The sequence below is a fragment of the Idiotropiscis lumnitzeri genome, chromosome 3 (genome assembly GCF_059441095.1).
Source record: "Idiotropiscis lumnitzeri isolate Australia: NSW breed Sydney's pygmy pipehorse chromosome 3, RoL_Ilum_1.0, whole genome shotgun sequence".
Taxonomy (NCBI): domain Eukaryota; kingdom Metazoa; phylum Chordata; class Actinopteri; order Syngnathiformes; family Syngnathidae; genus Idiotropiscis; species Idiotropiscis lumnitzeri.
Window position 1 is genome coordinate 16,821,449 of NC_142393.1, and position 14,012 is coordinate 16,835,460.

Consider the following 14,012-nt stretch of genomic DNA (forward strand, 5'->3'; position numbering starts at 1 on the left):
TGACTTCAGCGACCTCAGCAAGACGGGGTGATGTGGCGTACACATCAAAACACTGTACAGGTCTTCGCTGTAAGACCATTGTTTCATTTAAGGATCGCTGTGGCTGCTTTGAGTACCCTATAGATGGCATGACGATGACTTCTGCTGCCTCAGCAAGACATCGTGTCAAATATAAACTAATTAGAGTCGAGTGGTCCTATATCAGAATCATAAAGACATTTTGATTGTAATACGACTGTTGTTGCAAAACATCAAATGGCCCCTGTGCCCTTTTACTATCAGGGTGAGCAGTCCTTAACTCATTCACAACCAGCCCAGTAAAAAAAATGGATTTTGACGTATTTATCCGTCAATGGTATTGAATGAGTTAATAAACCACACACACACACTCCCCCCCCCACACACAGTTAAAACAATTGTTTGTTTGTTTGTTGGTCACATGAATAGGACCAATGATGTAAAAGGCAAATTCACAACTGTCTGTTTCACAAACCCCAATTTCAAAGAAGTTGTTGCGCCATATTTCAATAACAACACAATACACTTGTTTGCAATTCCCATTCAACTCATATCCAAATTGATATACTGCAAACACAAGATATATAATGTTGAAAACAGTTTTTTTTAAAAAATAATATTCTATTTTATTTTACTTGATGCACAAAAAATGTTCCAGAAAACCTATCACAGGAACCTGTTTACAACTGTTTTACATAAACTTTTCTTTTGAGAACTGAGCTCACTAAATGTTGAAGCGCCAAATGAACCAAAACCTGAATTATTTCCCATTCTTGCTTGACGTATAACTTGGGTTGCTCTCGCGGGTTCCTTTTCGACCTCCTCCAAAACAAATGGCGTAGCCAGAATATGTGCAACAGTGATGTTTATTGTGCAGCCCTCCCAAAGTGCAACACAGTGAAAAGTCCCCCAAAAGTCCAAAAACCCAAAAAGTAGTGATGGGTCCAACGACACCGAGGCGTCGATGCGCGCGCCGAGCTTCCAGGGCAAACCCCGTGTCGGTGCGCGTACTGCTTTGAGAAAGTCACGTGACCACTACCAGAATCGTGTCGACACAGTGGTCGCGCGCCACACTGTGTTCATAAGGAAGCGCATCTGTCAACAGGATGGACGCTCAAAACAAGCATCGAGTTATTGGCGCGTTACTTTGCGTTAAAGATCCGCAAGATGGAAGACGTCACTGTTGATGCGCACTCAGAGGTGCAGCGCTATATGTCAGCAGGACACGTTGCACGGACGGAAGACTCGCTCTTATACTGGAAGTCCATGGAGGCAACGTTCCCTCACCGATTTATATTAGCCACACAGGCGTTGTGCACACCGGCCTCTTCAGTGCCTTGTGAGAGGATCTTCTCAAAGGCGGGGGAAATTGCCTCAAAAAAAGAAATAGACTGAATAACAAAACGCTGGAGACACTAATTTTTTGGAATAAAAATCTTTAATTACAATGAGTCCATTGTCATTCACAACACTTTTACTTGGGCATTCAGACAGATGTTCTCTTAATTTATCAACTGCGTCTCGAATATCAAAGATTTTTTTTATGAAATTGCGTGTATGTAACAATAATGTGAAAGCAAATGCCTAATCAGAATCAGAAATCCCTTTGTCATTGTACTCAAGTGTGCAACGAGATTAGAGAGCTCCCCTCTCCCGTGCAATACAACAATAATTCAGTTAAATATATAAATTAGATAAGAGAATAATTAGTGCGATGGAAAGTAATAAGAAATAGGATATATAAAAACACATCATGTCGCTAATCAATGGAATTGGATAAAATTAGTTTGACAGATCAGTGTCAGATGACCCTGTCAAATGTTTCCTGCAAGTCCACCAGGTGTCAGTATTCAGCAACACAGTGTCAACACAGTGTCAATACATTGTGTCACTGTGTCGAAACGATACAGGATGCCTCATCTACCCATCACTACCAAAAAGTGACAATATAGTAATTTACAAAAATAAGGGTGTCTATCTATATATTTACAAAACCACTGAATGGAGTTCAACCACAACTACCATATCAGCTACGTTGCAAAATGCGTCACTGTCTCGCTCTCCAGTACTACCTGCACTGCAGCACCTCTCCTTTCCTCTCTTTCCAAACAACTTACTATATATACGATTCGCCCCTCCCCTTGGGCATCAGCTGACATAATTGTTGCGCGAAACAAACATATTTAGAAACGCGGAAGCTCCCCCGCGGTTTGGTCTTCCTCTATGTCGTGGCTGTTATCTGCCGCGTCTCGTGACTGGTGAGTGTTCAATTGAACATGCGCGCGTGTATGTGTCCATGTATGCTTCCATTCATAATAAAACTACCAAGTGTGCACCCTCGGTCGCTCTATTAAAACTGTGACTGACGTGGTATTGAAGTGGTGCCAGGTGGGTGCGTATGTATTACACGGGATGGGATTGAATGCATCAGTATGGGAATGTGCGGTGCATGCGTGTGCGCACTTGTGTCTCCGGGACCATGCTGTGCTGTGCTGTCCTTATTGACGGAGCTGCTCCGTCACAGTTGCTCAAGTCTGTTTTTATATTTGGCGCTTCATAATGCATCACACATTTTCAATGGGAGACAGGTCAGAAACTGCTGGCAGGCCAGTCTATACGACTCGGACTCTTTCATGTGAAGCCACGTTGTTCTTTCTTCAAAACCTGAATCAGTGGTGATTACAAAACAACATGCAAAATCAAATGTCCACAACAGTTTCGTATGTATTTGTATTTTATTTTTCCTGATTGAAATGGATTTTAAGGTCATAATTTGTCATTCATCACATTACATGGCATGATGCACCAGGTTTACTACACCCATTTACAGGAGGAACACACGGAAACATACACAAGGTTTTACAATGGGGAGAACAGGAAGTTTAGCTCATTGCACTTACAACAGTGAACGTTGTTGTTATTAGGAGGCTCTTTTTTTTCATCATTTCTTCATTACTTTTTTTCTCATTTTTTTTTTTAAATATAATTATGATTTTTACACTTATTGTCCATTTCCCCTCCAAATATCATCTGCCCACCCCCATAATTTACATGGAAACCAGAAAAAGTAACCCACCTTTTGTTTTGAATGACATCTCATTTTACAAACACAACATTTATAGAAACTCTACACAGACCAATATGTTTTTCTTTTTCCATATCAGACTCCAAGTTTTTTTTTCTTCCAAATGATAATAAAAAGTCGGCACGAGCCAGCCACACACATACACACGATGCAAATGTTAGTCTTTTGTCATTTAACTGATCGTCAGCTCTCTTTGTTGAAGTTGTTTTCATACACAATTAAAGCGCACGTTTGGCTATAAGGAGGCTCAGGTTTGCATACGCTCCATCTTTTGTTGCCATGTGGAGTGCAAAAAGGCCCCCCACTCGTGCCCGCTTGTGTTATCATTGCTGACATTTACATGTTGAAAAAAAACATGTCGCGACAGCCATTTTTGTGTCAAGTGGACTGGCTCTCATCTGCTATTTACACTGGGAACAAACCAAAAAAAATATGGCAGCTCGTGAGGTGGAATGTCGACGAGGCTCAAAAAGTCAAGGGAAGCGGGTTGGGTGGACTCTTTTTGGATTTTTTTGGGGGGGCAGGTGACAATTCATGCATGCCATTTTACTTATGATTCTTTATATGGACTAACAAACAAAAGAAACCTCCCATACGATTTTATAGCTTGTCTTAGTTTGTCTCGGTTCGACTCCTGCTCACCTAAAACATCTCTTCATAAATATCTTTATTTATATTATGTAGTATATTTTAAGATCTCTCTCTTGTCATGCTGCCCTATGTACTACTGTAAAAACATTTGGACCACTCACACAGACTGGGAAAAAAAAAATCTCTGAGCGACATTTATAACATCTGTATTTTTCCATGGCTGCAAACCTATCGGTAAAAACTGTTAAATGCGGAACTTTTACCTTAGTCTTTTTCATGGCTGTAAAATCATGAAAATGAAAGGTAATTAAAAAAATGGAATAATGTAAACATTATTTTAAAATGCATTGTATGTAAAACTGCTCACTTATTGCTGAGGCTATCCAGAGACAATATTACAAATAAAAAAAGTTGTTAGTGACCGCTCACCACTTCAAAGTGTAACAAACACTCCAAACGGTTTTCCGTTCGATTTATTCATTTTGCGCAGAAAACAGAGTTAACGTGGTTGTGGAGATTTTTTGATCCTTTTTAAATTTAATGTCAAACTGTGAATCAACTGCAATATTTGTGTCTGGTTGTCTACATTTGTGCTTCAAACATGCCGTGGTCTGGTGATTTTCACTTTCGACTTGAGTCTATTACGTTCCTAGAAATAGACAAGACACCTACAGAGTGCAGACAGACAGCACAACTGCGTCAATGGCTTTCTTCGATGACTATTACACTGTAGAATAAAAGCCCTTGCTGCAATGCATATTTAAGTCACCTGGAGTGGCTGATTGAGACAAGCAAATGTGAACGCTGGCCAAATTAGGAGCTATTGATTCCTGAAAAGACACGTGAAAATCGATGTGTTTTCAAATGTTCAGAATATCGGTTATGTGATGACTTTTGACAAACTGAATAAAGTCACTATAACTGAGATTCATTTCAATTTGAATATTTAACATTTCACCTTCATTCAGTTGTATAGGGAATCTTGTTTTCAACTCGATCACATTTATTTTAACCTAAGCATTCAATGTCCTCTTTCCTGAAATCCCCAATCGTGCAACGTCCCCTTCATTTATCATAAAATAAATTCTTAAATAAATAATCTCATTCATATCCCACAAAATATAGACTTCTTTAAAATGACGGATTTGTACTCTCAACAAAAATAGCAATTGTGTTCTTAACATAACACATTTAAGCCTCCTGCTATGTTACGGGTCAAACGTGCTCATTTTGAAGTTCAAATGTTTTGGTTTGAATCCTCCGCTTGTGTGAAAACAACGTATACTGTACATAATTGGCAGTTGAGTTAGTATAACGAGATACTAAACAATTTTTGTTGGGCTTATTAAGGAACATTAACATTTCTGGTATCATCATGTTTTGTCATCGGAAAAGAAGAAAACAAATGCGATGAACCTTTCTTTTTCACCTCTGAGCAGCCATTTGGGAATATACCGTACGTAATCTTTATAGAATCTCTCAATATATATGAATTTCTTGATATATCTCTGATATCTCTGGAGTAAACCTCTCAATTTTCTTCTTCTTTTTCTGCAAATGACCGCATGTTCTGCAAACAGCTTTGCCTTTCTCGCTCTATTTTTTTTTTTCGACCTCAACCTTACCAGCTACCCGTTATGGAAAACATACCTCAGCCAAGTCACGCCAGACTTGAAGCAACATTACCAGTAATGATTGATCCGGGTCCACCGCTAATGCGCGTACATGTGTTCTATAGCCCCACTCCCCCCACCCTTCTGTTACCTTTAAATTCATTTTTGTATCCTCGGGGTCAATTTGAACCCATCCCAGCTCAACACACCTAGTAAAATAAGCATTGTCGCTATTATTCAATAATCATGGCAAAATCCTTGCGTTTGGCTAGAATGTTGATTTTTTTTTTTTTTTTGTTGCCCACTTGTCTTGCTTATATTTGTACTCTTACCAAATGGGATTCATTGCATAGAACGAGTGGAGATGAGAGGTCGCCGTTCCTTTTAGCCCCATTCCGTACATGTGGCGATTGAACAGTTTTTCTTTTGATGTTCATCATTGGCGGATACATACGAACAGAAGTGCCACATTCATACACACATACATACAAATTTTAGGAACAGAACAATATAGAGGTGATTTGAGGTTTTTTTTTTTTTTTTTTTTTCTTTTGTCAACACCGGGCAGCATGCGAAGGTCCCCGGCGAGCGTTCACACGGACAATATACAACACAAGTGTCGGTTTCTGCTCGTCACGTTAGGCCTCGACAGTACGTTTGTTGTTGCTGTCGTGTGGCGTATAGGCAAAGCACGGATCCCACAATGCACTGCAGGAGCGTCATCAGCAGGGAGGGAGCGCACTGACCTGAGTAGTTTCCATGACAACTGAGAGAGGTTGTAGGTCAGGGTGTGATAGAAAATGAAAAAAAAAAAAAAGTGATTTTTGGTTCCTTCCTTTTTGACACCCTTTTGAAATGTGCTTTCATGTGCGCTGTACACATTCGGCTTGAGTGAAGACACATGCTGATGCATACTGATCAAGTGCGAGTTCTGGGCTCGGGAGGAGGTGGGAGAGTGGGTGTGTGAGGGGGGGGGTATTGTCCCAAAGTGACCCCAAGTCCGGGGTCTGCTTCTTCACTGCCTCTCTGCTGGCCTGCAGTGCTCTGGGTCGCATCAGTGACTCGTGGCTAGAGATGTCCCACCGTGATTGGTTGCAGGTCGTTGGACCGTATTAGTGAGCCACAGCTGTAGCAAAACACTGAGAGGTTGAAGTTAAGGGATGGGGAATGGGGGGGGGTGGTGTTACGTTTCCTATTATGCCGATTGGTGAGCGTCACATCACTGATAATTTAGACAGACGGAGGCAACACATTTCTACTTTTTCAAATGACACACCGTTGTGCTCTTGACCGTCTCCGCTCCCTTAATTCTATTGCTTTGATATAGTTCATAACTCTGTGAGTGTTAACCAAAATAAATAAATAAACAAAGGGAGCTTGGCAACATAAATAGAAAAAAAAAATGATGATTCAAAAATAAAATTAATCGCACTGTCAGCGGACAGAAATACGCGAATAAAGTGTGTTCTCGGATGTTATATAAAAAAAAAAAAATTGTCCGCTTTCACTTTAAAATAAATTATAAATAAATAATTAAGGCTGTGCTGGCAACTGAAAACAACTAAAAACTCAAACATGGGAAATGTAGGACAGAACTGACAGAAAATGTCTTAATGGCTTCCAAATGGCTGAAAACCAAACAGCTTCCATCTGAATACAAACTGATTTTTTTTTTTTTTTTTGGATCCCATTTCCATTTTGTTCTTGTTTGTGTAGTCGAGCTCCGATGCATTTGCCTGCGTCTTTATGGCCTCTGCTTAATGATGACCAACAGTGTAAAGGTCTTGGATAGAAAGTTCCATGCATTCCAAATTTGCCCCCTCACCCCTCTCCACTATAGACTTCTTGAAAGACAAATTGAGGAACGTTGGGGTGGGAATTACAAAACAGAATTGGACCAAGTGTGGAAGAGGAGTCACAATCTGGAATGTAGAGAGAAAGAGATCGCCTGCATAACGTCGTCGTTAACGTTCGTCAGTGATGCGTTTCCGTTAACTGGGCAGGTGAAGAAACAAGGAGGTGGTCGGTACCAGAAAAACCTGCACTGCAATTTTTCGACGTCCCTTTTGCTTCCTAATTCTTGAGAAGAGAGGAAGAGGAAGTGGAGCGAAGATTCTTGGATGAGAACCAAGCATGCCAAAGTCCCCCAGTCGTAGTCGTCTGCATACTTTGCACGTTCCCTCGGCATGCTTGCTGCAGTGTCGGATACACGCGATTGACTGGTTTTACATAATCCTTCTGCCACCAGTTAGCTGAAGACAAGGTGAGCTTGTGTATTGATGATTAGACGCCTGGAATGATCTGTGGAAAAGCAGAAGTCATTTAGGCAAAGGGAAACACGGTGAGCAAGTTCTGAGGTTCAGAGTTCAAATCTCAGCTCCTGCCTTCATGTGGGGATTTCTTTGTTCCCCCTGTTTTTGCATAACTTTTCGCCAGCTTCCTCCCAAATTCCAAAAACATGCGTGTTCAGTTCACTGAGACTGAATTGTTCCGAGGTGTGAATGATTGTTAGTTGATATTTGCCCTGTGACGGGCTTGTGCCAGTCAGCTGGGTCAGGCTCCAGGTCCCTCGTGACCTTAATGAAGAAAATATATATATTTTTTTATTTGAAAATCTTTTGGAGAATTTTCTGCTTGTAGTTGGCATTTTGTTTGTTTCATTTGAAATGTCATGAAATCTGCTCCAGTTTAAAACAAAAGTTTAGCAGTTTTGTTGTCTTACTCTACAGTATGTGAACTATAGGAGGTGTACAGTGATTTATGAGCAACATAAATATTTTTTTATTCGAGAACATATTCATTATCAATACATTTTTGAATTGGTGGGCTGGGAAAAAATATGATTCTTCTGCCTCATTGTAAAGCATATGGCATTTATTTTACTACGAGTTCAAACCTTGTTTATGCTGCTATATTTCATACAGTGTATGCAAAAGTCTACACACCCCCTGTTCAAAAAGTTTTTGGAAAAGCTGGACATCCTTCCAAAACTGATGAAAAGCCTACTAGAACTTCTGAACTCTAATCAGTGCTCTGCAGACTTTTCACATTCACCGTACGTACTTACAAGTCTGATTAGAAGATCACATTGTATTCGCACAGAAACACATTTGTGCAAACAAAAGTTGGCCACTAGATGGTATGTGAGTTTCAAACATGACATTGTAGTGAGTGCAGTAAATTCAGGATGGAATCGTCTCGATTGAATTTTTGCTGCAATAGAACTGGCACGTGGCAAAATTCAGGCTCAACTTCAAAGACGTTAACTTTGTGAGGTTACAATTTCTCACTCACACAATTAAATGAGGTCCAAACTAAGCGCTGTATTAAAATTATGCATTTCAAAAGATTGACAAGGAAATATTAATTCAACAATAGGTTTGTGATTGTGATTGTGCTTGTTATGAACAAATATTTAGTATAATGAGTATAATGTACGCTTAAGCTTTTTTTTGCTTTAAGAAAAGTAGTTATGTTTTCTCCAGGCAAATAGACCAGGACAGTTTGAGGCCGTCTATCTTTGGCGCAAGCCAGGAATAGCTATCATCCTTTTAAATATCCAAAAATAAGCCTTGAGTCTGTTTTCAACTCAAAAAGGCACTGACTGATGTCCAAAGGCATCACATTTCAAACAAGAGAGGCTCAAAGTGAAGCATTGCGACCAAATTCATTAAAACGGGCTATATTGAAAATTGTCTTGTTTGCATCAGAATCGTTGGCTGCCTGTTCATGCGTAAAGTCTGAAATTAAACAACCAAGTCAATCATTTGTGATGTCACAATTTGCCTGATATACATTATAAAACGTAAGCACAAACAGCTCCCGCTCTGGAGGAAGGCACAATGTTTCCAGACACCACATAGAGTCACTGTTTTTTTTTTTTGCTTGTCAGTTTAAAAGAAATACTTAGAGGGATTGTAAAAAAAATGCAAGGTTGCCCGCTTTGTCACACACTCTGACTCAACTCTACCAGTAATTATGCTGACAAGACATACTCAGCCTTCCATAATTATTGGCACCCCTTGGTAATTTTTTTCCTTTGGCTTCTAATAAATTATTTTTTTTCTAAATATTTTATTTAAAAAGAGGAAAATCCAACCATGAATTCAAAATAGCCCACTTTTAGAATAACATTGTGAAACATCAAAACCTGTATGCCACAATTATTAGCACCATAATACTTTGTACAAGCCACTTTTGCCAACAAAACAGCATCTTCTCCAATAATGTTTCACAGGGAACTTCGACCACTCCTCTTTAGATTACTCCACAGGTTTCTTTTTAAGGGGGGGGGTTGAGGTCTGGGGACAGAGATGGCCGTGCCAGAAGCTTGATTCTGTGTCTGGTGAACCATTTCTACGATTTTCAATATGAAAGAATTCTTCTACAATAACCATTGAATTTATTTGAACACATTTTAACCAGGGGTGCCAGAAATTACGAAGTGCACTGTACATAAGACAGAACCAGCACCCCCAAACCGCATACATGACTTGAACCATTTTGTAGTTTGACACAGGAATGTAGACAACTGTGAACGGCTTTAAACCTTGTGCCCTCGCCAAATGTACAATCCCTAAAAGCCTGGATCCAATTTAAATAAAGTCAAGTACTCACTTGCATGCTTGATTCTCCACTTTGCCCGCTCCTTCTCTTTCTCTCTGCCAGGGAATGAAGAACAAGAGGAACGTTGCAGGTTTGTCTGGTACGAGGTCTCATGGCTTTGAGTTTTTACATAGTCCTGCAAAGGCACAAAAGCGGAATGTCAATTTTTTTTATGTCAGAATTTGTTTGCCCAAGTATCTGTGTCTGGTATCAGCAGCCTGTACGAGTAACGATACCTTAAAATAATGTTATTGGCGTCCGTGGACATGTGGATCAAGTTGGAAAAACATGACTTTTAAAATTAACAAATGGACCAGATCAATTGTTGATTAAGTTAAAAAAAATACAAATGTAAAACATGTAAAACAAGTGAACTTGTTGATATATTTATACAGTGATCATTGATTTACCATTTATTTAAAAACCAAAGTGGTTTGTATGTGACCAAACTTTGCCCACCCTGAGCTTGGTCACTGAAGGCATTAGTAAAAGAGATCAAAATAATTCAAGTCTGATTTGCTTGACTTCGAAGCCTCAGGTTTTGTTGCTTCTCTGCTCTGCTCTACTACCCTCGCCCGCTCGTGACAGTTAATGTTTAATTAAGACAATTACAGTGGTACCTTGAATTTGAGGAATCCATTAGTGCACCTCGCGATACTGCCCGACCAGAAAGAAAGGTGCAAATATATGTGTGAGTGAGAGGGTGTCTTTTTTTTTCGTGACAGTAAGTTTTCTACTAGTGCAAGGCAGTATGACACAGGAGAACAAATGCACGACATCGCCTCAGTGAAACAACGCTCACACAGTCCTTTGGGAGAACACTGTCTGAAACCGTCTCAAGATCCTCTGCTGCCTACAAGAGGAAACCATCCACACAACACCCCGCGAGACCTCCAGCCAACAGAAGACTTTTTAGAGCTACTGTGTCCTATTTTGAGTTTTTGGTACACATTTCAGACTTGCAATATGGCATCTTCTTATAACTGTAATAAGTGTGCACTGTTTAAGAGTAGTTTTTGTTATTTTAATCATATCTCATTTGCTGTAACACTTTTGACTTTGTTTTCTTTGAAGAGAGTTTCCTTTACTGACACATATTTCAGGTGAGAAAAAAAAGAACTGGTTCTGAAGTCACGATTTATTTTTGGTATGAGTCGATTTGGATCAGTACGACCGAGCACCAATCAGTGTTGTTTTTGTCAACGATGACGATGATGATATATTTCGTTAACGCCCCCTTTTTTTTCTTGGCGATACAGAGAAGATGACGAGCTAAACGTGGCTCGTTGATGACGAAAACATGACGTGCCATAAATACATTTTCGTTGACGAGACGGGACGAAATTGTTCGCGTGTGGTCCGTCAGACGTTCAAATTTAATGACATCCTTTCCTATTGTACTTAGAATCCGCCTCGCAAAAATGCAATGCTAGCGCAACCTATCCTCGTTTGCCACGCCCACCACCGGGGCAACACGCGGGGCGCATGCGCCGCAGGTGCACTGTCCCTTGCATCGGCACAACAAAACACGGACTCGTCTGTGGTCGTTTGTCTCCGCTCGCACACACTGACACGCTTTCGTTTGACGGTACATGGAGACAGTGACACTCGGTAGGCTTGGTTCTGATAATAGCAAGCTGTTACTAGTAAAGAAGGAATATGTTTGATAGAGTTTGTACTTGTGCTACTGTATTAGAACAAGTCTACTACAAGTCTATGTTGTTAACACGTTTTTAATTTATTTATGTTGCTTTAAGTGAAATAATGCCAAATCAAATGTTTTGGTGTTCGGCTTATTTTGGCGCAATGAGCATTGATTCCACTGTTACCAATTTTATCTGTTATGCATAATCTTTAGTAGTGGGTCTTTGCTATTGGGTGGAAACCTTGTATGCCTATTTTTATATAAAACGGACTAAAACCTTTTTGAGTTTTTGTCGACTAAATTTACGAAAACTAAAGTAAGACTTTTTTTGGAGTTTCCGTCAACTAAAACTAGACTTAAATCTTTTTGAGTTTTCGTCGACTAAATCTAGACTAAAACTATCATGAATAGGAATGACTAAATGTGACGAAAACTAATAAGCATTTTCTTGCAAAAGACTAAATCTAAAATGGCTGCCAAAAACAACACTGGCACAAATTTACTTAATTGTTTTCTAGTAAATAAAAACGATTGCTGCGTCATACATGATGGTCTCTCATGACACACGAATGTGCTATAGCACTGCGGTTGGAAATTCCCGATTTAGATCAGTGCAAGAATACTGCATGTGGGTGAGTTTCAATTATTTATGAATTCATTAATTATAATTTTCAGAGGGTAAACAACAATCCTACAAAACAGGATTAAAAGACTACCTTGCATTAACACCAATAACAGTGCACATGCAAGAAATTAGGGAAAACAACTATACACACCTTAAATTTAGCACTTTAGAAGAAAGAGGTGAACTTCTTGCCAAATCCGGATATAGCTGGGAATAATAGAAGACAATATAGGTTAAACTGATGATTAAAGAAACATTTAATGAACACTTAGTGATGACATCAAATCAAATGCCTATGAATGAGTTAGAATGCAATGAATTAGTTAGGATACCTTCTCCTAGTTTTCCAGCCTGCTCGGCAGCTCCTCCTGGCAGGATCTTGGACAACATGCCGTCTCCCTCCATGCCCGGCTGACCTGCTGCCGCACTGCCGATGCCGCCGGGCCTCGGAGCAGCTTTAGAGCCTGCCGGAAGATCAAGATGAAGAAGAAAGCGACACATGGAGGATGATGAGTAAGTCATTATTCCCATTGTCACTTTGTTATCAAACTTAGAGTGGGTTACATACCAATAATCAGGCCAAATTTGAGCCTTTTCCAAATAAAGTCAGTAAAGGGCTGATTATCAAATGTCTCTGAAAGAGTCACCGAATTGATTCTGCTGTGGTGTAGTGGTGATTTTTAAGTGATTTTTCCTTCATGATGGTCGACTGTTAATGGTAGAGTTTAAAGCTGTTCAATATTTCCGATTGCAAATCCGTATGTGTGTATGGTCAACAAAGAGACTTTGTGATTTTGACGTGAAACAGAGCAATTAAGAAGCGACACAAGTATACGAGTTGGGTGTTTGTATAACGTGTCTCTCACGTCATCTACCACATTAAAAATGACAAGAAAAAGTTTGCAACCACAAAGAATTTTCATAGACTGTTTTCCTAGTTTCTACTACTTCATCTTCTTCCACTTTTTCTTTTCTTTTTTATTTGCTGGCAGCCTGGATGCCTCTCACGGGTCAGTTGAGGAAATATGACAGACATCTAGTTTGGGGAAGTAGATTGATCATGGTCTGAGTCTGATCTATTTTGTATGCATGGTATGTCGTGGACACCACAAGAGCAATCTTCATAATTAGTGAGGTCTCTCACATTTTAAAAATCACTTGAGATGTTAAAATTGGTGCGTATGCACCCGGCCTTTGACAAAGAGTTATTTTGTCCTACTGTTTAACTTTCAATTCAATGTGCAGTTCAGGCTTTATGATGGTGACAGTTTGACAATTTTCAGCGATTTAACTATGGCAAGATTTGCTTCCAAATCAGACGTCAACCAGATTCCCAGGATGAAAAGCATATAAGTATACAGAATAACATACAATGAACATTACTTACACAAATTATATTTAAATTCTTGATTGATAAGTTCATGACAAAGAGAAACGATGAATGGCACTATTCACAGACTGATCTCGACCGCATTAATCTGCAGCATGTTAATGTGTGTGTGTGTGTGTGTGTGTGTGTACATCACCTATGCCCGTGAGTGGCGGTTGAGCTCCTTTTGAGGCCATGACAGGTGCCGCCTTTGCTCCGATGGCTGTCACTGGAGGTGTCTCAATCTTGGCCTGCGGAGAGAAAACAAAAGAAAGAGTTCATCACATGGCAACACCGCTGAAAACAGCAGGGGATAAATATCGGCCGCCATATGGACCCAAGTACCGTCAGAACATTACACCCAACAGGAGGTGGAAATTGAAGCTATTAACAGCTCCTTGTTCATTCCTCCAGAGGAACATTTAAAAGGCTGTTTGATGGGATTAAAGGTCAGGGTTCAA

The 14,012-nt window shown here is 39.9% G+C and overlaps 1 protein-coding gene across 4 annotated transcripts in view; it reads right to left on the minus strand.

Annotated features, from left to right (window-relative positions):
• Positions 1-2,734: 2,734 nt before the first annotated feature.
• The window catches only part of bsna (bassoon presynaptic cytomatrix protein a), an 86,092-nt gene continuing 74,814 nt past the window's right edge, over positions 2,735-14,012 (minus strand). For all 4 annotated transcript variants that reach the window (XM_088289841.1, XM_088289839.1, XM_088289838.1 and 1 more), the window contains exons 12-16: positions 13,709-13,802; positions 12,515-12,646; positions 12,334-12,389; positions 9,925-10,048; positions 2,735-7,608 (exon numbers count right to left, since the gene is read on the minus strand). In XM_088289841.1, the coding sequence (XP_088145967.1) occupies positions 12,349-12,389; positions 12,515-12,646; positions 13,709-13,802 (267 nt within the window). In that variant the 3' untranslated portion in view covers positions 2,735-7,608; positions 9,925-10,048; positions 12,334-12,348. The remainder of the gene's footprint in view (positions 7,609-9,924; positions 10,049-12,333; positions 12,390-12,514; positions 12,647-13,708; positions 13,803-14,012) is intronic.